General features: G+C 39.1%; 1 protein-coding gene across 1 annotated transcript; it reads right to left on the reverse strand.

The window, feature by feature from the left end:
• Positions 1-4,758: 4,758 nt before the first annotated feature.
• zfyve19 (zinc finger, FYVE domain containing 19) lies at positions 4,759-24,424 on the reverse strand. The gene is given in 11 exon segments (NM_001002412.1): positions 4,759-4,922; positions 7,451-7,632; positions 10,438-10,530; positions 13,161-13,237; positions 15,352-15,567; positions 19,712-19,817; positions 19,923-20,065; positions 20,815-20,978; positions 21,053-21,106; positions 24,031-24,152; positions 24,231-24,424. Coding segments are annotated over 11 exon segments (1,293 nt in total). The 5' UTR covers positions 24,285-24,424; the 3' UTR covers positions 4,759-4,840.
• Between the last annotated feature and the right edge of the window lie 199 nt (positions 24,425-24,623).

Here is a 24,623-nt window from a genome sequence, read left to right on the forward strand (position 1 = left end):
CATGCTGTGCCCCGTATGGTCTAAAACCTGACAGGTGGACAAATCTAAGCTTGTTTTTAATAAAACAAATATAAATATGGATATAATAAATAATACTGCTAATAATAATAACAACATTATACAAAAGCAAAATGAATGAACTGAAAAAGCCTCCCGAGATGAAGGATTCAGGGCAGTGGTTTGTAAAATTCATGTTGGCTAGATATTAATATGTTTTGTAATATTTTAATCCTTTATATTTATATCCTATATATATCCTTATTATATATATCCTTAATATATTATATATTTTTCATATGTAAAGATATTTGCGTATTGCTCTACATCTTGTTTGTAGTGTGTAAGCCAGGCGCACTTTGCGCCAGACAATAGACCGACTTTGTTCTGGTCTAAAGAACAGACTATTTACAGTTTCTCAAAATAGCAACGCGCCAAAACAGGCCTGCTTTTTGAGACCAGAACGCCTATGGCCACACATATGAGCGCAAATGCATTTGCTATTTAAACAGTGTGGTGCAACGCCTCAAAATGACCCTTGCGCCGAGGTGAAAGTAGCAAATAGCAATTGCGTTGCGTCATGCGCCACATCGCGCCGGGTGTATGATAGGGCCCTTTATCTGAAGTGTTTGCATAAGAACAATGTTTAGTGGCTCAATGTGTTACAGCAGTGTTTTAAAAGACTAAACACTTTATTTATATAGTGTGCATCCATGTGGTCAGAACACAATCGAGTCGCTGGTAAAGAAGTATTCCGCGTTTCTCCTAAAGAAAAGCCCGTCTAAGCAAAATGCTAGCAGGCGTCTATAGCTCCGCTCACGCTCCGCCTCTTTGCCCTTTTTCAGTCACCCCCAGTCGGTGCGATGACAAAATGCCAATGGTTGGCCACGCTTACTTGTAGCTTCTTTTGCGTTCTTCAGAAACCTATGGGGGATGTCACAGATCCAACATCGATATCTTTTACAGTCTATGTTTTCCTCCCACTAACCAAAGACATGCGCTATAGGTGAATTGACTAAACCAAATTGGCACCATAGTCAAGTTCTTAGCCGACATTATTTCTCCCTCATAAAGTAATCCGTCATTAGCCACAAATACGCAGGGGAGTTCTAGAGATCTAACTGAGCTCTAATTCCCTCTTACCCTTTAAACGGGAGGGAGCCCGGGACTCGAGGATATTCTGAGCTAAGGGCTCTTTCCCGGAACAGCATGCCAAACAAGCTGTATAATCCATCATCAGGTAAGTGTGAAGTCTTGTGATGACAGATATAATAAAATAATTTAAAAAACTAAAGTCTAAAGGCATTTTGTAAGTCCTGATTATGTTTGTCTGAAAAACAATCTAGTGCGTGGACACTACCCCTCACCCAACCCCTAAACCCAACCATCACAGGAGACTGTGTGCAGCTTTACTCTGATTAAACTCATTCTGTAGGATTTATAAGCATTTTGACCAATGAGGACGTCACCAATGTCCTCATATTTCACCTCCTTTTTGTAATACCTGTGTCATACCCATGTCATTATACAAATTTGTGTCCTGATATGTCACAAAAACACGTACACACACACACACACAGTATGTGGTCATAAATTGACAGTACAGTACACATAAGCTGATGTGTGCGCTGACTAAAAGCTTTGCATGTATTTTTAATATGTGAGACAGACAGACAGACAGGAATAATGCACCTGCTGCTGGACTTCCCATCATCCATCAGTGTGTGTGAGTTAGCATGTGTGAACAATCTTTGTGTATGACAGCGTGTATGCGTGCGTTTCTGTGTCTGTGTTGTGTGTAGGCAAGGGCCGGTGTAAGATTCTGACGGTGTGATAATCTTGCTTGTTTCACAATCTCCCGGGATTGTGGTTACTGCTCCAAAATATATTCTTTTAAAATATCTGGATTAAAATCTAAAACTTTTTTTCCCCGTTTGAACCCAATATGTTTTATTGATTGAAACGTTTATAATATTTTGGAGCAGTGAACATGTCAGGCTGAATCACTGACTTCTGCTGTCTTCAAAACACAGATTTCTTTACATTTCAAAATGGCCTCTTTGGATATTTTTCTATGATGGAGTTAGAGATGTTTCTTTAACCTGCAGGCAAAACATTTCAACCCGGAAACAAAGATTCCAGATGTGCTATGAATGAGTGTGCAATGAAAATTGTAGTAACTGCATAATAAGACAATTATTTTATATTTTGCAGTCCAAACTATTTTATTATCATTAGCCTCTTTCACACATACAGACCTTTACGGGAAATTACCGAAAATTTTCCGGAGGATGTGTATGTGTGAACAGGCCCTTTTTGAAAATACCGGTAAATTCGTTCTGGCTATTTTCCGGAAAGAGAAGTTGTAACATTACCGGTAATTTGCCGGAATGCTGCGCTGTGTGAACGCAGAAGGAAGATTACCGTAATAAGCGCGTGCACGTCTAGAACGTGCTGACGTGAGACGTCTGCTTTAGCCAATCACAACAGTCAGACGCATTCACGTCCGTGCGGTTTATGAGAATAAAAGCCTTTGAATATTTTCCCAGACACATTCAGCAGCTAGAAGTTGGTCAGATCACGTTTATTTGTTCATCTTAATGCACACTGTGTAAATAATTATCGATAAGATGCTTATGATAAGCCGTTGTTTGTTTACCTTCAAGCTTTGCGTGTGCCCATAGCTGCGTCCCAAATGGCACATTATACACTTATGCACTATGTACTTATGCAGTTACTACGGAAGCGTAGAGCTGCCACCCAGGTAACAAAAAAAAAAAAAAAAAAATCGTAGTTTTATCACATTTGTACAATATACTTTTCACGTTCTTACGATATAATATCACGTTCTTACAATATAATATCATGTTTGTACAATATAATATCACGTTCTTACAATATAATATCACGTTCTTACAATATAATATCATGTTTGTACAATATAATTATCACGTTCTTACAATATAATTATCGCGTTCTTACAATATAATATCACGTTTGTACAATATACTTTTCACGTTCTTACAATATAATATCACGTTCTTACAATATAATATCACGCTTACAATATAATATCACGCACCCCTACGTCTCACGCGACGTAGGGGTGCGCGCGAGACGTACCTAAAAGACGGTGGGGGTGAGTTGCGCGCGACATACCTGAAGAACTAGGAGGGATGCGGGGGAGAGGGGTGTGCAATGTATTTAACAAACGGTTTGCGATAAATTATCATTCATTTGCGGGCATTTGGGAGTCTCTGTGCACTTGCGGGATACTCCTAGTCTTAGTAACTGGATAAATGTAAAGGAGGATTAAGCAAAATGGTTTCTAATCTATAATTAATGTTCTCAACTCACAGCAATAAAACTTTACAGTGAGTGCAACAGTTTGTATTCTATAGTTTATTATTATAATTTTCCATTTTCCATATCTGCAATTCCTGTATTTTGGCATTTTTTTGTAGTCCACTTAGAATCCAACATGGAAATCAATGTTTTCTTTATTGCCATTGATTGTTTTGAAATTTAAATGTCATTAACATGCCTGTGTTTAATTTCTTTAATAAATACGGCTGTCAAGCCAGGATCTTGATGGTTTATTGTGGGTATGTTGTTTACATGAAGAAATCTGTTACAAGTTAAACAAAAATTCTATTAAACAATTATATTTAGAATTTTAATTCTAATAAACAATTATATTTTGAATTTAAATAGTTTTTGTCTTGCGTTTACATTAATTTTACATTTGAATAGCCAAAATTACAAGATTCAGTATTTTAAATGCGATTAATCGCGATAATTTTTTTAAAAAAGATGCGATTAATTAGTTAATTTTTTTTAATCGATTGACAGCAGTAATATATATATATATATATATATATATATATATATATATATATATATATATAAAAAACAAAAAAATTATAAATAACAGGGCTCAACAATAAGGACTGCCCACTGGCCCGGGACCAGTCTGCAAGGCGTTCGGGACAGTATACAGAATGGTTACTGGCCCTATCGGGATGATGAGTAGGGCAGGATGTCATTTCTACCGGCAAATGTGCATTTCATGTTTAATATGATAGTGAAAGTATGCTGAAATATTACCGAGTGCTGTTTATTCATTGACCGAAAAAAAATTGACCGAAATTACCATCTGACAATTTTTCCATATTTTAACCTTATATTTTTTATTAGACCAATTAGTTTGTTCATTTGTTTTGTTCATCTGCAGTCCCGATGTTGTGACGAGAAATGCCCCCATGCACGGATTGCCTTCATAAACTTTCTTTAGCATTTTTAGTCCTCATTTAAAAAAAAAAAGCTAAAAAAAAAAACAATAAACACAGCTGATCCGAATCAGACGTGTTTAAAAGAGTCAAACACCTTCATTAGTTAAATCAGCTGTGTTTAATCAGGGTTAAAGCAAAACTGTGCAGAGCTGCGGCCCTCCAGGAATTGAGTTTGAGACCTGTGTATTATACCATATGAATGAGATGTTTATATCATAATTTCACATCCAAACCATTTTTGGTCCCTATTTTAGTGTCTCAAATGTCAATGTGTAAATAAATGAACGAAAGTCACATGACTAGTCCGGTAGATCCCATGACCTGCTCTCAGTATTTTATTGAAGGTTTAATCCAGTTTAATATTCATAGATGGTCATATTTCACACACATATAGTTCATTAATAATCACAAATCTCCATCATGAGTCTAAGACTGTTTAAAGCACATTTAAGCAACACTATGTTTATTAATATTTCCTCTTAGTGCAGTTTAAAAGCACGTACACAGTACTGATAAATATTTTAATAACCTACATATGCTGATGGAGGCGTTCATGTGTTCTTCTTGCTCTTCTTTGGAGCCGAATATGAGGAAGTGCGGTGATCCTGTCTGTCGTATTTATCATGACCGTCCCTGCAGCACAAACACACAATAACATATATTAAAGCCGAGCCATTATACAAAAATCACTTCTATAAGGGGTTTAAACACAGTTGTGTGTCAGGAGTGTGTGAATATCTCCAGTCTTTAATGGTCAACATGAATTAATTCTATTTTCTATAGTCAGACTTGATATAAACAGTCTGCAGAAACACGTTGATTGACGATCTCCATTTGTACGTGTCATCAGAGGGGGAAAGCCCCGCCCACTTGTGCCCATCTCTCCCTCATTAGCATAAGACGTTAATCTCGTTTTTCTATCAGCCACTATGCTGACACAAAGGCATTTGTAGCTCCGCCCTCTTCTGAAAAGAGCACAATCTCATTTGAATTTAAAGCGACAGTCACCAAACCGCCACATTTAGAATCAGAGCCTGAAAGGGTCAGTTCCAGAGAGTTAGAAAACATTATCGGTGTGCTATTTTGAGCTGAAACTTCACACACACTCTAGATTTAATGTTTACAATGCAAATCCAATTAGATCCACTTATATGGTAAACAAATAAAGTTTTTCATATAATAGATCTACTGAAAGACAGAAAATATGACTTTACACACTGTATTTTAAATAAATCATATAAATATTTTGATAATAATCAACAATATTACTGAAATAATTTAAAAAACTGCGTAAATTTACACACATTTACACAAGTGAATAAACAGTCAAAGATAAGCTAAAAATCTGCGGAACTCTGCACGTGTAGATTCCGTGTGGGCCTACTCAAGACTCCGAACATAGCATAACACAACACAGCACAGGATAACACAGCATAACAAAACAACACAACACAGCAGAGCACAGCACAGCACAGCACAGCACCGGAGAGCAAGAGCACAGCATAACACAGCACACAACACAAGAGAACATAGCATAGCACAGCAGAGCACAGCATAACACACACAACACAGCATAACACAACACAACAGCACAGCACAACAGAGCACATCACAACACAGCATAACATAACAGCACAGCACAATATAACACAGGACAACACAACACAGCATAACATGACAACACGGCACAGCACGACACAACACAGAACAGCACAGCACAGCACACCACAAGCCAAAACAACACAACACAGCATAACATAACATAACAGCACAGCACAACACAGCATAAGACAACACGGCAAAGCATTACACAACACAGCACAGCATGACACAACACAGCACAGCATGGCATAACACAACACAGCACAGTACAACACAGCATAAGACAACACGGCAAAGCATAACACAACACAGCACAGCATGACACAACACAGCACAGCATGGCATAACACAACACAGCACAGTACAACACAGCATAAGACAACACGGCAAAGCATAACACAACACAGCACAGCATGACACAACACAGAACAGCACAGCACAGCACACCACAAGCCAAAACAACACAACACAGCATAACATAACATAACAGCACAGCACAACACAGCATAAGACAACACGGCAAAGCATTACACAACACAGCACAGCATGACACAACACAGCACAGCATGGCATAACACAACACAGCACAGTACAACACAGCATAAGACAACACGGCAAAGCATAACACAACACAGCACAGCATGACACAACACAGCACAGCATGGCATAACACAACACAGCACAGTACAACACAGCATAAGACAACACGGCAAAGCATAACACAACACAGCACAGCATGACACAACACAGAACAGCACAGCACAGCACACCACAAGCCAAAACAACACAACACAGCATAACATAACATAACAGCACAGCACAACACAGCATAAGACAACACGGCAAAGCATTACACAACACAGCACAGCATGACACAACACAGCACAGCATGGCATAACACAACACAGCACAGTACAACACAGCATAAGACAACACGGCAAAGCATAACACAACACAGCACAGCATGACACAACTCAGCACATCATGGCATAACACAACACAGCACAGCACAACACAGCATAACATAACAGCACAGTACAACACAGCATAAGACAACACGGCACAGCATAACACAACACAGCACACAACAAGCCAAAACAGCACAGCACAACAAAACCCAGCACAGCATAACATATGACAGCACAACACAACACAACATAACAGAACATAGCATAACACAACAAAGCACAGCATAACACAACACAGCACAGCACGACATGGCATTTCACAACACAAGCCAACACAGCACAGCACAACAAAACCCAGCACAACATAACAGAACATAGCATAACACAACACAGCACAGCACAGAATAACACCGGACAACCCAGGATAACACAACATGGCAATGCATGACACAACACAACACAATACAGCACAGCACGACATAACACAGCACAACAAAACATAGCACAGCATAACACATGACAGCACAACACAACATAACAGAACAGAACACAGCATAGCACAACAGGAGCACAGCACAGAATAACACAGCACAACAGAACATAGCACAGGACAGCACAACAAAACACAAACCAAAACAGAGCAGGGTGTACCTGAAGCAGCGGGCACAGTACAGATCTCTGTCACAGGTGTGGCAGCGGATGCTGGCGTCCTGATTGCAGATGCAGCACCACGGCAGCTCTTCATCATCATCATCATCATCGTCATCATCATCCAGCCGCCGGATCGGAGCTGCAGCAGCTGGAGGCCTGGATTTAGACTTCTGCATCGAGGGCTTCAACACACAGAACACAGAATGTGTTTATCTTCTCTCTGACGCACTGCTTTTCTATCGTTTTTCAATGTAAACACGCACTGGACGGATGTCACACTCATGTCTCAAGTCTTTTAAAGCATCGTGCACGCAAGTGTTGCGTTTTTGTTAGACGCTTGCAGAAAGATCTTCAACTTTCACACACATCGAAAGCTCATCACTGTCCAAAAGCAGTGGACCAATCAGAAGAGCTCAGAGGGGGAGTAAGCACTGCAAGCTTCTGTTTATAGTAGAAAGTTGGCATGACAACTGTTTTATTCATTCATTCATTTTCTTGTCGGCTTAGTCCCTTTATTAATCCGGGGTCGCCACAGTGGAATGAACCGCCAACTTATCCAGCAAGTGTTTTACGCAGCGGATGCCCTTCCAGCTGCAACCCATCTCTGGGAGAGATACACACATTCACACACACACTAATACACTATGGACAATTTACCCTACCCAATTCACCTGTACCGCATGTCTTTGGACTGTGGGGGAAACCAGAGCACCCGGAGGAAACTCACACGAAGACAGGGAGAACATGCAAACTCGCCAACTGAGCCGAGGTTCGAACCAGTGACCTTCTTGCTGTGAGGCGACAGCACTACCTACTGCGCCACTGCCTCGCCACAAATGTTTTATTGACCTTTATATCAAGGCAGAGGAGGCACTCATTGTGGCTGTGTCCAGGTATCCTGAGTTATATGATGCATCATCAAGTGCTTATCATAACAAAATGTTTTCCTATTTCTAATGGGCCCAGTACTGTTGTTATTAAATCATGAAAATAATATCACATCATGTGGACTTTGCGCTATGCTGAGATTTTTTTAAATATTCAATCGCATCAAGCATTTTTAGAAGCAAATATGCATCCGGTGTGAATGAGGCCTTAGCCTCTAAAACTCTGCTGCTATTTTGGGATTTTCATCTATATTTTGCCTACCCAAATTTAAAAGCTTCCCAAATCCACATGCAGAGGTGTGAATGCAAAAATTTGGAATCATTTTAAAGAAAACCCTTTGAATTTTCATAAAACACTATTGAAAGTGTTTAAAATATCTGTATATGTTGTCTGTGTTGTAATAAACACCTAAAAAAAGAGGCGCTTTTTGTATTTTTTTTTTAATTAACTTAAATTTGAAAGTATAATTTTAGGTTGTATGTGGTCTAGCATGCTGTAATTAATGTTGGTGGTTCCTGCACATGTCTGTAATCATAGAAAAAAAGAAAAATGTCTCCACCATAATCTATGCTGAAGTTATTATATTCCAACTGATGAGAGGTGCTCATCAGTGCTCACTATTCTTTTGTTTGATCAAACATAATTCACTGTGTTTGGAGCACGTCAGACATATAAAAGGATTACTTATGCACATCACCTCAAAAACAGAGGAGAATGGCCCTGAAGCACACAGCATAAGGTAAGAGATGACAGCTGTCTGTGCTATCTGGGGCTGCTTATTGATCATAAATGTATTGCTTTCACTTCTGCGCCATGGAAACACCGCGATTCATTCAGCAACTGTTTGATATGTGAATATAATTCAGTAAAAAGAATGCTAGAACCGTATGAGCACCGGCAAGAGCTTTCATTTGAGCTATAACTTGTACATGTGTCATATGAAAAATATGTCAAATGAACCAATGTTCAATACCCAGCTCGGGTATTCAAAATACTGTGTATTTAAGTGTAAATAACTTTTGTACAGTAGAATAAACACCAAAGTGATGCATATGTGCATAAAATATCGATTCTACACTTTCAAATTAAACCACTAATGGGGGTCTGGTGCAATGCTAGCCCTTTAAATCTTAAAGTGGAATTCAATGACGTCACGGACCCGGTACAGAGTTTAACTGGTTAATGATGCCTCTAAATATACACACACTATACTACAGCAGTGTTTGAGACAGCAGCAGACCATGTGGTATTTAAGTGTCCTAATATTATGTTAAGACTCCTAGAACATATTTACATGCATCTAAACTCTGAAAACTCATTTTTTCAGAATATGTGTAATAATAGAATCATTTCAAATGATTCAGATACGATTCATTTGAATCAATTTAGCTCTACAGGTCCTTTCCATAAGCCAGCTCTGCTCTGATTGGTCTTTCTGTATCATCAAGATAACACCCATTTTAGTGTTTGTAAGTTGCAGGAGGCGGAGATTATGCAAATTCGTTATTTTAATCATGTTGATGTAGATCGGTCGCAGGCAAAAGATTCAAAAACATAACGATTCAGAGTGGACTCTTTCGCTTGAGAGTCAACATTTTTATCATGCTTTTTTGGTGAACAACTTTGCAGACATGGCGGTGTGGTGGAGCAGTAGGTAGTGCTGTCACCTCACAGCAAAAAGCTCGCTGGTTTGAACCTCAGCTGGGTCAGTTGGCGTTTCTGTGTGAAGTTTGCATGTTCTCCCTGCGTTTGCGTGGGTTCCTCCGGGTGCAAACACATGCGGTAAAGGTGAATTGGGTAGGCTAAATTGTCCGGAGTGTATGGATGCTTCCCAGAGATGGAAGAGTATCCGCTGCGTAAAAACATATGCTAGATAAGTAGGCGGTTCATTCCGCTGTGGTGACCTTGGGTTAATAAAGGGACTAAGGCAAAAAGAAAATGAATGAATGAACTTTGCAGACTGCCAACATTGAAGGACAGCTCCATTATAACCTGCAAATAAGATATTTTTGGAAAACCCTCACGACATGCTCTTAAAATGTGTCTGCAGCTGAAGTGTACTGTGTTTTTTGTGCTGACAATATGTGTGTGTTTGTTACCAGTTTCTTGCTCTTCTCTCTGTTCACCGGCCCGCTGAGTTCTGGAGGGATGTTGTATCCACTGGCCTCGTCTAAAGCTGCTTCCTCTGATAGCTGAAACACACACACACACACACACACACACACACACACACACACACACACACACGCACAAAATGTAGTATTCATTTTGAGAACAACACATACACTTATTAAACAAATACACTTCATTGAACATGTACACATAGACATCACCTATATACAACATAATTGCAGTTTAACTATGTTTATATATAATAACTCTAATAAACTTGTAACTAATAGCTTTTAATAGTTAAAGCATTTAGCAACTAATAAATTTATGGCACCTAATAACTTCTGAATTGAATTATTTTGAAGTGTGCCACTTCATAACAACCATCAGAGGCCGGTGTATATTTAATAAACTCGTCTAATAGCGGCCTCTTGCGGTTGTTACAGGAAGTGTCACACATCAATATAATGGTACATTTATGACTTTGTATTTCACACACATTTTTTCATTGGCTCTGTACTTCACATATATTTTCAATGACATAATTATGCCCTAATTACACCTTTTTGTCATACATATTTATCTGAAAGTTATGACTCTTTAAGTCTTCATTCACTTCATTTTCATTTTACAGGGTAGCCCCGGGATCCTCAAAATGAAATTCAAGGCTTTTAAAGACCTTTTTAATACCATTTCAAATGAAATTCAATGCCAACTTCGTAACCATCCCGACAGAAGTATGAGGGAAAAATGTAAAATCTGTATACATTTTGAACTCAATTGACTACTTGAATTGAATAAAATATTTTATTTAAATTGTCAGTTATATTAAATACATACACAACAGCATGTTAAAAAACATTTAATTTTTAATAAACAAATAAAATTGAAATTGGTGCGGAACACTAAAGCCTTCGCAGCTTTGCTGCCTTCGCTGCAATTTTTTCGCTCAGACTCTCAAGTCCTGTCAACTTCTGCTTGTGGCTTTTCCTCAACGCGTTTACTGCGTTTAACGCGTTTACTGCGTCTACTGTAGAGTTGGTGTTGAGCCACAGTAAGGCCCCGTTAACACTAATGCGTTTTCGTTTTAAAGCGCATAAGTTTTGCTACGGTTACGCCATTTGTCCACACTACGCCGGAGTTCTCGAGCGACGAAAACGGAGCGTTTTGGAAACGCTGGAGAGGCTGTTTTCATTCTGAAACGCTGCTGCTCCGTCATAGTGTGGACGAGAAAAAACGGAGCCATCTGAAAACGGAGGCGGGGCTGCTGAGATTCGCTATCTGATTGGGGCTTTTGTGTCATTGCGTATCCTTCCCTTATTCGTCAAGCCTCTATCACATGACTATAACACATGGCTTTAACGCTACCGGAAGACAGTACTGTAAACAACAACATGGGCACAGAAATGGGAGCGTTGTTTGCACTATTGTCTGTTTTAGCCGCCATTGTGCAGTTATTCATTTGTTACGTTTAGTAACAACTCGACCTCGTCGTCTGTCCACAAAAATACCTCTCTTGATTTCTTTGCCATCGCGTTCATTGTTCAACCGGCGTTTGTTGACTAACAATAACCAAATGCCGAGCGAGACGCAGGCTTCCTGTTTATACTAGAACACGCATGCCCAGAGTGTGCGAATGCTCACGGGATATTTGTTTTTGGTAGCGTAGTGTGGATGGAGATATGTTTAGAGACGCTAGGTAAAGCGCTAGTGTGGACGCGGATCGTTTTTGATCTAAAACGCTGTTTTAAAACTAAAACGCACTAGTGTAAACGGGGCCTAAGATAGGATGTTCCTTGGCTGTGGTGGCAATGCTTCTAATGTAGAAATTAGAGGTGTGAACCAACACTGGTGTCACAGTTTGGTTACGATTATCCTGCCATTGATTCGATTCAATTCTATACCTCGGTGCATCATGGTGCATACACAGTTTAATTTTTTCACGTAGCAAGGACATTTTCACTCATCATGAGTGAATGTATACTGTGACTACGTTAAACAACACGTGGGAAAGAATTTTGGGAAAGAAACCGTGCCCAGGCCAGTTTCCCGGATCGTTTGAGAAGTGTGAGTGCGCTGAATCGGGCTTAGGCACGGTTCACTTGGCCGGCCCTGGCCCGGTTGGAAGAGGTGGGCCTGAGCCCGGTTCACTTGGGCTTTGGCGCGGTACACTTGTGTGTGAGTGCAAAACGCGCCAAAGCCCGAAACTGAAAGCGAGACGTGACTTTTAAGGGGCTGTTTCATATGGATTTATTAATCATTCTTACTGTTCAGTGATCACAAAACTGCCGTAGCTTATTAAAGACGGAAACCCCTCACTGCCCGACAGCTGCACCTTCAGCAGACCTCCTCATTCCTGCAGCACGAGAGCTTTATGATTGTTTATGAGCTCCAAAATTGGCGGATCTGTTGAAATATCTGACTGCGTGTCCCCGCATCCCTAAGGACTGTATGGCGAAATATTTGACTGCATGTCACTGCATATCAAACCACTGAAATGATATACCTAGAGAAATCTCCACTGTGCTGCTGAGTGAGAGAGCGCTTCTCACTGAATAGCACAGCAGCGATGACGTAAGCGTGCCCAGGCCCGATTGTAGTGTGAGCGCGGGCCGTCGGGGGAGACAAGAGGGGGGACAAGTGTGCTTTGGCCCGGTTCGAGGCAACTGTACCTAGTGTGAGCACGGCCTAAGATCTAAATAAACCAGACCTTTTTGATGACCCTGTTGACGGCCTCTTCTTCCGTCTCCTCATCGCTGTCAGGCGTCTGGAAATCTGACAGTCTCACTGAACAAACACAGAAAAACACAACCACATTATGCATGTTTAACCCTTGTGTTCCCGGAGAAAACCCATGCCAACACGGGGAGAACATGCAAACTCCACACACAAATGCCAACTGATGCAGACAGGACTCAAACTGAGTGCTACTCAAACTACAGTGCTAACCAATCAGCCACCGTGCCACCTTAGTTAAGGTTATTAGTAACTAATAAAGCTATGGTAACTAATAACTAGTGGTGGGCTGTTATTGGCACTAACGTGCGATTAAAAAAACATATCGCCGGTAATCTATTCTGGGAGCTGGATCTATTCTACGCAAGCTATGATGACTTTCACCTTGATATTTTAGAGCGAATGTATACCTGACCGGTGAGCCGTCTTTACAAAAAAAGCGCTCTTCTAAATCAAATCAGCAGGATGCCCTTCTGGATATTTCACTTACTTCGAAGTTCGAAGACGCTACTGACGTTTACATGGACATCTGTAGTCTAGTTATTTGCCTTAATAGAGAATAATATAATGAAGGTGTTTACGTTAAGTGCTTTTATGTAAGAGTTTCCTGTAATTTTGCGTGACTTTAACTGCAGTTCGACACTTTCACTTTTACTCATGAACATTTCATTCATGCCCCCGTGACAAACTGGGGTATTAGACGCAAATAAGGAGTGAGGACTGGTGAGAGTGTTATGGAATTTATTAACGCAGACTTCCGCATTTCGCAATATGTGTGTGTGTGTGTGTGTGTGTGTGTGTGTGTGCAGCCCTTTACTGACAGCCACGTGTGTGGATCTTGCGAGAAAAAATGGTGAAAAGTTATACATGACGGTAATCTTCCCAGTTGGTGGAATGAACTCCCTAACTGCATCAGAACGGCAGAGTCACTCGCTGTCTTCAAGAAACGACTAAACTCAACTATTTAGTCTCCACTTCACTTCCTAATCTGCAATTGCCTCTCTGGCTCCACCGCTAACTGTACTAAAAAAAATAAAAATAAAAACTTACATTACTAATGCTTTCCTTCTTAGACTTTACACACCTGAAGCTTGCCTACAGCACTTATTCATTGTTGCTCTTAGTTGTGTAAATTGCTTCCTTGTCCTCATTTGTAAGTCGCTTTGGATAAAAGCGTCTGCTAAATGACTAAATGTAAATGTAATTGTTTAATCGCTTGTTTACTTCAATAATGCCACTAATCTCTACATACTCCACACATCTTAATTCCATTTCTGTTTAATTCAGTTATGACTTTAGCCTAATTGAGGTCATCGCTGTTTGGAGATTATGTAGTCCTACAGTTCAACATTCATGCTTAACTGAATAAACAGTGAGTAAACACATGTACATCTTATTGAACATTATTTATTTTCATCCCCAATTATTACAGTAGAACAGGTTCTCAAGCAGTTTGTGATGCATTTTGGAAACAGGAGACGAGCCCCTGGACTGATGCGCCACCTGGCTTGAGAAACCCGTTTCCAAAGACGTACATTCAGTCATTATTTGGGTAACACACATATTCTGAATGCCTTCGGCAGAATTCAAATGAGCCATTTTAATCTAGATTAATTCCCAAGATTATAGTGAGATTAATCTAGAATTTTGGTAAAAATCTACAGATTTCTGCTGAATTTTTTTAGGAGTATCATAACTAAAACCTTAATTTGTAAAATAATAAATAATATCTTCTTAACTTTTATTTAATGTTTACAATGCAAATCTAATTAGATTCACTTATTTGGTAAACAAAGCAAGTCTCTCATATAATATCTCTACTAAAAGACAGAAAATATTACTGTTCAAACTGCATTGTACATAAATCACATTTTCACATTAGTCAAAAATAACTGTAATTAATGTAAAAACTGAATAAATATAGATTCACACACATTTACTTAAGTAAATAAACAGAATTAATGATGGGCTAAAACTGCGTGCGCAGAGTCCGTGTGGGCCAACTAATAACCCTAACTTTCTGATTTTGACTGTATTGCAATAATGTGCCCCTTTTGTAAAGCTGCCTTGAAACAAAAATTATTATGAAAAGCGCTATACAAACACATTTGAATTCAATTATAGCTTGAGTAAGTGATGCAGCGAGTACGCAGGAGAGAACGCACCACTGTCTGGATGCTGTCCCTGCAGTCGGGCCAGTCTGCGGGCCATCTCCAGCGTCATCTGCTGGCTGTGTTTGTCTCTCCGCAGATCCTCCATGGCCTCCTGCAGCACTCGACTCTTCTGCTCCTCCAGCTGCCTCCCTGACGCATCAGCATCGTCCACGTTCTCATTCACACTCGCCTGCTTATTCAGATCGTTCAACATGCCGCCTGCATCCACTGAGACAAACAGATCAGAAACTCAAAAATACAGCCAGGATACACAATTTTTCTACTAAAATTCCAGGACTTTCAAGTCAATTTTCCTGACCTTATGTTTGATGTAATGTCAACATATACGTGGTCAGTGATAAGAAAAACAATGCATGTTTAAATTTATTACAGCATAAACACGTAACAATCTATTTAGTTTAAATTTATTTCTATTTATTATACATTATATATTTATTTATTTATCATCTTTATAAGATGTATTTATTTGTTAAACTTATTTACAGGACTTATCCGGGCCTGATAAATGTCATGTCAAAATTCAATGGCTTTTCTATTATCTTATGAAGCCTGTACAGTGGGTGTTTTCTCTCTTTTTAAAGCAACAGGATTTATAAAGCTTGATAAATTTGATGCTGGAGAACAAAAAGGGGTATACTTTTGGCAAAACATTTGCATTGGTTACCGTAAAGGCTCATCCTAAGTTCAAATTGGAGCTGCATAATATTTTGTTTTAGCATCGATATCGTAATATGTGCATCTGCAATAGTCAAGCCATTTCAAGTGAGTTAAACCATTTGGACACAAGAAATTGTTAGGTCTGCCACTTTAACAAAGATGAACTGTTTATTTACAGAATAAAAAGATGATGCATTTGCTATTCACATGGCGAATAGTAAGTGTAAAAACTGAACGCTTCACTAGAGAGAAAACAGTTAAACAGCATCTGCAGCGCGAGGATAAAGAACGAGCCTCCTCCATTCAGCCTCTTTACTTTCTCTTAACTTTACTCTTACTCTTTACTTTGGTGGAGTAACGAAACGATGGAAACTCACTCCACTGAACACATCCATTAGCCCACATATTTAATTTAGTTTGTTAAGCGCAAAGATATGCTTCAACACTATTTCTAACTCCAGTTCTAATTTCCAGCAACGGAATAAATGAACAATAACAATGAAGTGTGGTCAGAATCCAAACACACATCCTGTTCTTATGCCCCATATGGTGATGCAGACGTCTCCAAATCCCCACAGGTGGACACATCTACACTTGTGTTTAATAAAACAAATATAAATATGCATCTATTAAATAATACTGCTAATAATATTAACATTTTACTACTGAAGATTGTCATGAATAAACTGAAAAAGACCCTCCTCTTGTTGTAGTTTCTGTGTGTATTAAACAATGTGTAGGCATTTGGACCTGCATAGGTGCATAACTTACACGCTCTGCGCTGGACTTTTAGTTGGTCAATGGCGCGGCCTTTTTCAGTTCCTTAAAATAGCAATGTGCCAGCAATGCGCCTTAACACACCTCCTTTATAGACTAGCACACCCATGAGTCCACAAGATGGCGCAAACGGATTTGCTATTAGCAAAACGTGAAAATTACTGTTGTGCTGGTCTGAAAATGGCAACAATCGAGGCAAACCCATCTTACGCCTTATTGCGCCAAGTGTATAATAGGGTCCTGAAGCAGGTCGCACACCAGATGCGACACAACACGGCATGCACATTAGTGATGGGTATTGTCAAGGTTTTAACATTATTTCTACTTTTATCGATACCACTTATTGGTCGGTACTTTAATGGCCCGTTTCCACTGAGTGGTACGATACAGCCGTTTCCACTATCAATAAGCTAACCGAACCAAACTGTACTGTACCACTTTTTCGGCACCCTTTCAAAAGTGTACCAAAAATGTGAAAGGGTACTAAAAGGTGGAGCTACACGCACAGCCGAATGCTGATTGGTTACAGAGACACATCACGAGCTCGTGGAGCTAGACAAAATGTAAACAAAGGATCAGCCATGTTCTAATACACAGCCGAGAGATTACATGGATATACTATATGCATATAATAACGAGCCATGGATGACCCGGGCTCAAACAAACCTTGTCATCGTCTTGATGAGCAAACACAAAGCCAAGAAGAACAAAATCTGCCGTGTCCTGTTGTTGCTTTACGAGCCTGTCTAAAAGTGCGAGCGGTATTCGCTTTCTTCCGGGAGCGCGCGATCGCGTCTATATTTGATATAACGAACTTCTTGAGCTGATGATAATAACGTGTGTGTGATTATTAAAGTGTCTCCATCATCTGATCCATTCAGAAAGAAAAGGACAAGCGCGAGAGTGAAGCGCGGGAAAAAAAGGAGAAGCCCGACAAAACACAGGAGCAAAAATGTTTAACAACCTGAATCATGAACAAACTGCCATGATTATCTTTGCCTTTTGGACTATTATGAACTTTGAATGACAAAATGACTCCCTAACAGATCTTACATGTGCTGCTGAAGATTACAGACACAGATGAGAGGTTTGCGCTGACTGTGGGCTATATTGTGTGTGTTTTTGAACTCAAATAAGTGCTAAATGTATGATGTGTGTAGTTTTTCAGTAATTAATAATAGAACAGAGACTGTAAGGGGTATTTATGTTATATAATCGCAGACGTTACAGTAGCCTATTCACCCTGTCATTCTTCTGCAGTTATAATCAAATCCTGTTCATAGAAAAGTTAGTAATAAACAATTATAAACAAGTATTTATGTGTGTAAAGTGTCTGTTTTGTGAGAAGTGCTTCTCATATGGTATGTGAGCGACCTGTACAGCTTTACTGTAGACATTTATTCGAGCGAGCATGATGTCGACTTAAACTTTATGTCGTACACCACGCCCACCAAAAGGGTACCCTATGTGGTGGAAACGCAAGCCTGATAAAGGTGACCCGTACCGACCCGAACCGTACCGTACTGTACCAGTCAGTGGAAACGAGGGATAACGGTTCTCTTATCGGTACTTTTTGTAGTGTTTTTTTTTTTTATGAAAAAAAAAAAAAATCATTGTAGCGATTTAACAGCTTTATTTTATTATTACGTTTTTAATGTAAAATAAAACAAAACCAATAATTGTAAAAAAAAACAACAAAATTTTCCTGTAAAAGAAGGTACAATGGTTTGAGGGAAAATGACAGGAGAAAAATCAACATGTTTGCCTGTTCTGGCAGAAGTCGTAATCTTTCTTGGCTTCTTGTGCTCCCCGCAGTTGAAAATACCCTGTTTGAGTTGCAAAATGCAGATAAATGAGATAATGTTTGTGATTTTTCATTAACGCGTTCACATTAATGAGTTAACGGTGTGTTGGGAGTTAACTGTGTTTTTAATACAGTTTTGGAGCATTTTTCAATGTAAAAATAAGAAAAATGTAAATAAATTTTTATAATTTCTTAAGAATAGTTTATTATTAGATGATTCATAGGCTATATTTGTAAATACAGCTGATGTAAAAGCATTTTAATGTTTAAGATTTATTTAGGCTACTGCAAAAAAAGCATACTGTTTTCATTGTAACCGAATGTGAGTGTTTATTAAACTATTAATATTATACTAATTTAAGTGACTGACTGCTGGCATAATGATATGGATGATGTAAAGTTAGTGGTTAGGCAGCCAAAACTTTGCACTGCAGTTAAAGATACTTTCACTTAGCCAGATTGCTTGCGTTTCCACTTATATAAAAAAACAACACAACTTGTTTGTTGCAACGGGCATTGTCGCTGCCCACTCGGGAAATACAACCTGTTTGGTTCACTCTGCAAGCTTACAAGTTGTGTGTGCATGCCAGTCTGTGTCGAGAGCTATGTGTGTGCGCTTAGCGCAAGCCTCCTTTGAGTGTGCCGAGAAGGTTTTATACTTGACGCTCTCGCCGGAAACACAAGCATTTCTCATGTGAGATTGCCAACGGTGCAGATGAATGTCAAATATCGCAAATTAGAAAAGGTGGGTCAGTTACATTATGCTACTGTAAGTAATGTTTACTCAGCAATAATTCTCCAGTACCAATAGCAGAACCGTTAACGTCAGAGCTTATCGATACTTCAGTCTTTTATAATGTAGCACTGATACTGATAAAGTACAGAGTTTCAGTACCCATCCCTAGTGCACATGACAGTTGGAAGTATCTCACACCAGACATGCACATCCACATGTTAAATTTTAGATGAAATTGGTGCTGCATTTTAGAATTCATGGCCTTGTACGCGACCCTCTTAACCATTTTCAAGGATCTGTGGAAATGCTGTATATAGTATAAAATTATGCATCGAGTTGTTTTGACTTTTGCTTCATAAAACGGTTTATAAAACTACCGTCTGAAGATGAATTCTGGTTATCAATAGCAGCTTCCTCCGTCATCTGTGTGATTAGATCATTGGTCTGTTCGGTTTGAGTCCTGCTGTCCGGCGGCTGATGAACCTGCACACATTAAACACACTGATAAAGCATGCTAGGGCATATTATATTAATGAGAAAATATGTAATATTGTTATAGAGTTCTGCGGTAATAATTATAGTAATCACAGGCCGCGGGGCTTGGGAAAGTGCAGGTCGGCCCTGTAGTGCAGCGAGACGCTCCTCCATTTCTGCAGTCGATGCCACAGGTTGAAGAGGAGCTTTCAGAGCCGCCAGACGAGACTCCAGCTCCTTCTCTGAAGGTATAGACTCTGGAAGAACACACACCGAGAAATTATATGTAAATGATTTTGGGGATTGTATTGTTCTGGTTTGCCTGTTTTTACAGATTCGATTCAAATTAAATTATCACTGTTTTTATTGTTATTTTAATATATTTAAAATATATTACACATAATATTGGGGTTTAGTTGAGGTTTAATTATACAGTTGAAGTCAGACTTATTAGCCCCCCTGTTTATTTTTTTCCCCAATTTCCTATCTGGGAAGATTGTTTCAGCACATTTCTGAGCATAATAGTTTTAATAACTCATTTCTAATAACTGATTTATTTTATCTTTTCCATGATGACAGTAAATAATATTTTACTAGATAATTTTTAAGACACTTCTATACAGCTTAAAGTGACATTAAAAGCCTTAACTAGGTTAATTAGGTGAACTAGGCAGGTTAGGGTAATTAGGCAAGTTATTGTATAACGATAGTTTGTTCTGTAGATTATCGAAAAAAAAAAATTAGCTTAAAAGGGGCTAATAATTTTGTCCCAAAAATGTTTTTTAAAAAATTAATTAATTAAAAAATATTATCAGACATACTGTGAAAATTTCCTTGCTCTGTTAAACATCATTTGGGAAATATTTAAAAAGAAAATCAAAATCAAAAGGGGGCTAATAATTCTGACTTCAACTGTATATATTGTTATGTAATATAAATTCACATACATTTAAATATGTAATAAAAAGAATTAGGTCAATAAACAGCAGTCAGTGTCAGCTCTTACTGGGTTTGGTCTCCTCCTTCAGCTTGTTGAGGCGTTCTGCAATGATCTGGTCTTCTTTACTAAGTCCTCTTGTTGAAATCAGACTCACGGCGTTGTCTTTTGCTCCTGCCGCTCTGGATGACGGTTTCTGTTGAGCTTGTTTGGCTTCAAAAGCAGCAACTCGTCTGTAAGAGACACAGATCAGTGTTAATCCACGACTTCAGCGCTTAAAATCCACAGAATATTCTTCTCTTCTTACTTCTTGTAGTTTTCAGGTGGAGACCATCGGCCAGCATCAGTCTGCTTATCTGAACTGTAAAAAAAACAGCTGTCATTATATGAGTTATTAATAGATTACAGATAAAATAGAAAATAGGGATGCGCAATAAAGTTCAAGACAAAATTATTAGCTCTCCGGGGAAATTTTTTATTCTTTTTAAAATAGTTTCAAGCACTGTTAAATGGAGAGAATAGAATTTCTCTCAATTTTTAAATATAAGTTTTTTAATAACTAATTTCTTATTCGTTTATTTTGTCCTTACCATGATGACAATACATAATTTTCCTAATTATTTTGCAAGATAAAAGTATAAGTGTGATTTAAAGTCTTAATTAGGTTAATTAGATTAACAGTCATTTGGCAACAGTGGTTTGTTCTGTAGACAATTGAAATTATTATTTCAATCATTCATTCATTAATTTTCTTTTCGGCTTAGTCCCTTTATTAATATGGGGTTGCCACAGCGGAATGAACCGACAACTTATCCAGCAAATGTTTTACGCAGCGAATGCCCTTTCAGCTGCAACGCATCTCTGGGGAACATCCAACACTCATTCACTACAGTGAATTTAGCCTACCTAATTCACCTGTACCGCATGTCTTTGGACTGTGGGGGAAACCGGAGCACCCGGAGGAAACCTACGCGAACGCGGGGAGAACAAGCAAACAGAAACGCCAACTGACCCAGCTGAGGCTCGAACCAGCGACCTTCTTGCTGTGAGGCGACAGCACTACCTACTGTGCCACTGTGTCGCCAAAATTATTTAATTTAAATTATAATTATATTAATCATTATTATAAAGGACCAACAATATTGACCTTATAGATGTAAAATAAAATAATTCCAGCCAAACTAAAAGAAATAAGACCTTCTCCGGATAAAAACTAATTTATATATAGAAAATATTGTGTAAAAAAAATTCAATGAAGGGTTAATCATTTTGAAAAATTATTATGGCAATAATAATATATGCAATATTTGTATCACAGAGGTGTGATAAATAACTAAATTAACTTAATTAAATTAATTAAATTTCACTTTTCATTGAATAGTTATATCTATATGAGTATTTACTAATATATAATTTGCCGATGGGGCGACACGGTGGCGCAGTGGGTAGCACGTTCGCCTCACAGAAAGAAGGTCACTGGTTTGAGCCTTGGCTGGTTCAGTTGGCATTTCAGTGTGGAGTTTGCATGTTCTCCTCGTGTTCGCGTGGGTTTCCCCCACAAGTCCAAAGACATGTGGTATAGGTGAATTGGGTATGCTAAAATTGACCGCAGTGTATGAGTGTTTGTGTGAATGGATGTTTCCCAATGATGGGTTGCGGCTGGAAGGGCATCCGCTGCATAAAACATATGCTGGTTAAATTGGCGGTTCATTCCACTGTGATGATGGCGCTGTTGTCCTGTGGCTGCCGTTGCATCACCCAAGTGGAGCTGCACATTGGTGGTAGTGTTGAGATGTCTGGGGTAAGATGGAGGAGGAGGCGTTGATGATGAATCCAGAGGATCTTGATGAACTCTGGGAGTCCTGCAAGAAGGCTTTCTTTGCCATTCCAGATGATTTCATTAATCAGTGATTTGAGTCATGTCAGAGATGTATGGATGCAGTCCTCCAAGCTCATGATGGAGTCAGACACAATATTCATTCTGTCTCCACTGCAGCAGGACTTTATATTCTATACTGGACATTATTTCTGTTCAGTGACGAGACTTTAGTCTGAGCAGAGTCAGACATCACTGTCCTAATCAAATCAGTCAACATCAAGACATGATCATATATATTGTGCTTAAATAAGCGTAATCCAGAGGCCTTTGCCTTTTATATAAGACACATCTGACCAGTGGCGGACTGGGACTAAAAATCAGCCCTGGCACTGTAGCCACACCGGCCCACATTACCACACCGACACAGCCACACCCAAGGACACGCACATTCACTACTTATATTGGTGTACAGATGGTAAAATTATATAAGCAGTACCTTATTTAAGAGATATTTAAACATTTAATGTATGTGACTGGAACAAAAGCAACCCATTTATATATGCAATTGCAATCATGTCATTCATTTTCTTTTCGGCTTAGTCCCTTTATTAATCTGGGAATCAGCAACTTATCCAACATATGCTTTAAACAGCGGATGCCCTCAAAGCTGCAACCCATTATACTGGGTTACCCAATTCACAATTGGCCTACCCAATTCAGAAGGAAACCAAGAAGAAAATCCATGTGAACATGCAAACTCCACACAGAAACACCAACTGACCCAGATGAGGCTCAAACCAGCAACTTTCTTGCTCTGAGGCGACAGCACTGCCTACTGCGCCATCACACTGACCCCTTTCGAGACTAGTTCAGTAAATTTTATGTATTTGGCAATGTATGACTTGACTGCATTTCCCCTTTTTTTGCACTTACTGTTTGTTTGACATTCTTGCCAGATTTTGATTACATCTGAGTAGCCTCAGATTGGGTCGGCCCATCTCGAAACCAGCCGGTTGTTGCCAATTGGGCCAATGCTTAACATTTACTATTATTCTTACTATTATCACCATCATCATCATAATATTCAAATTTCGCACAAGATAAAAGCTGCCTACATTTAAAAAACAATACATATGAAAAAATAAATAAATAAAATAGGTGACCGGCCCACATTTAAAAAATGGTCCGGCCCTTCTGGCATTTGCCAGAATTGCCAGATGGCCAGTCCGCCCCTGCATCTGACACCAAATGATCAAATAGAAGTCGAGTCATTATTTGCTGTACCTAAAACTTGGCTAGGCCACAAGACTTCAGTCAGGTAACGTTAGTGAGTGTACATGATTTATAAATTGATAATAAAATAGCACTTCTCGACTCGGAAATATTATATCGCAATACCGCATATTTCCCCAGTATCATGCTGCACTAGTATAAAAGTATATAAGTTATATGTTTGTCTTACTGACCTTGTTAAGTTCCCATAACACTGTTTACAGACTTTCTGCTGACCGTTTCCATATTTTGGCACCACAGCATTGAATGTCAGACAGCCAGAGCAGAAAGAACGACCGCAGCTCTTACATCCCAACTGCAGAAACACAAATCAGACCAAAACACTTACGAATAACACATTTGAATAAGATAATCTGCATTTACAGACGCTAACCTCCTTTTTGAAGAGAGTGAACTTTGATGCACAGCAGTAACAGCGACTATCCATACTGAGATTCCTCAGGGAAGCACATACACACGTCTGAAGAGGCCAGTTTGACGGTTTAAAGGCTCACGGTTATACATTAAGTACATACAATTATTATACGATGGGAATTCAGATGCACTTCATCAATCGCGTTCTTGAATCACAGAATGTAAATATAGGAAACGTTGGGAGAACCGGGTTGTGAAGGGAAATGTAGTTTTATAGGGTTAACACAACAATCCGCGCTCTACATTCGAAACTGACATGAAACTCAGATCCCCAGAGTGCAACACGATAGCCAAGCTGAAGCTGGCGTTGGGATCTAATATTTATATAGTATTCGAGACATAGAACAATAAA

This window comes from Danio rerio, chromosome 17 (genome assembly GCF_049306965.1).
Source record: "Danio rerio strain Tuebingen ecotype United States chromosome 17, GRCz12tu, whole genome shotgun sequence".
In the NCBI taxonomy this organism is placed as follows: domain Eukaryota; kingdom Metazoa; phylum Chordata; class Actinopteri; order Cypriniformes; family Danionidae; genus Danio; species Danio rerio.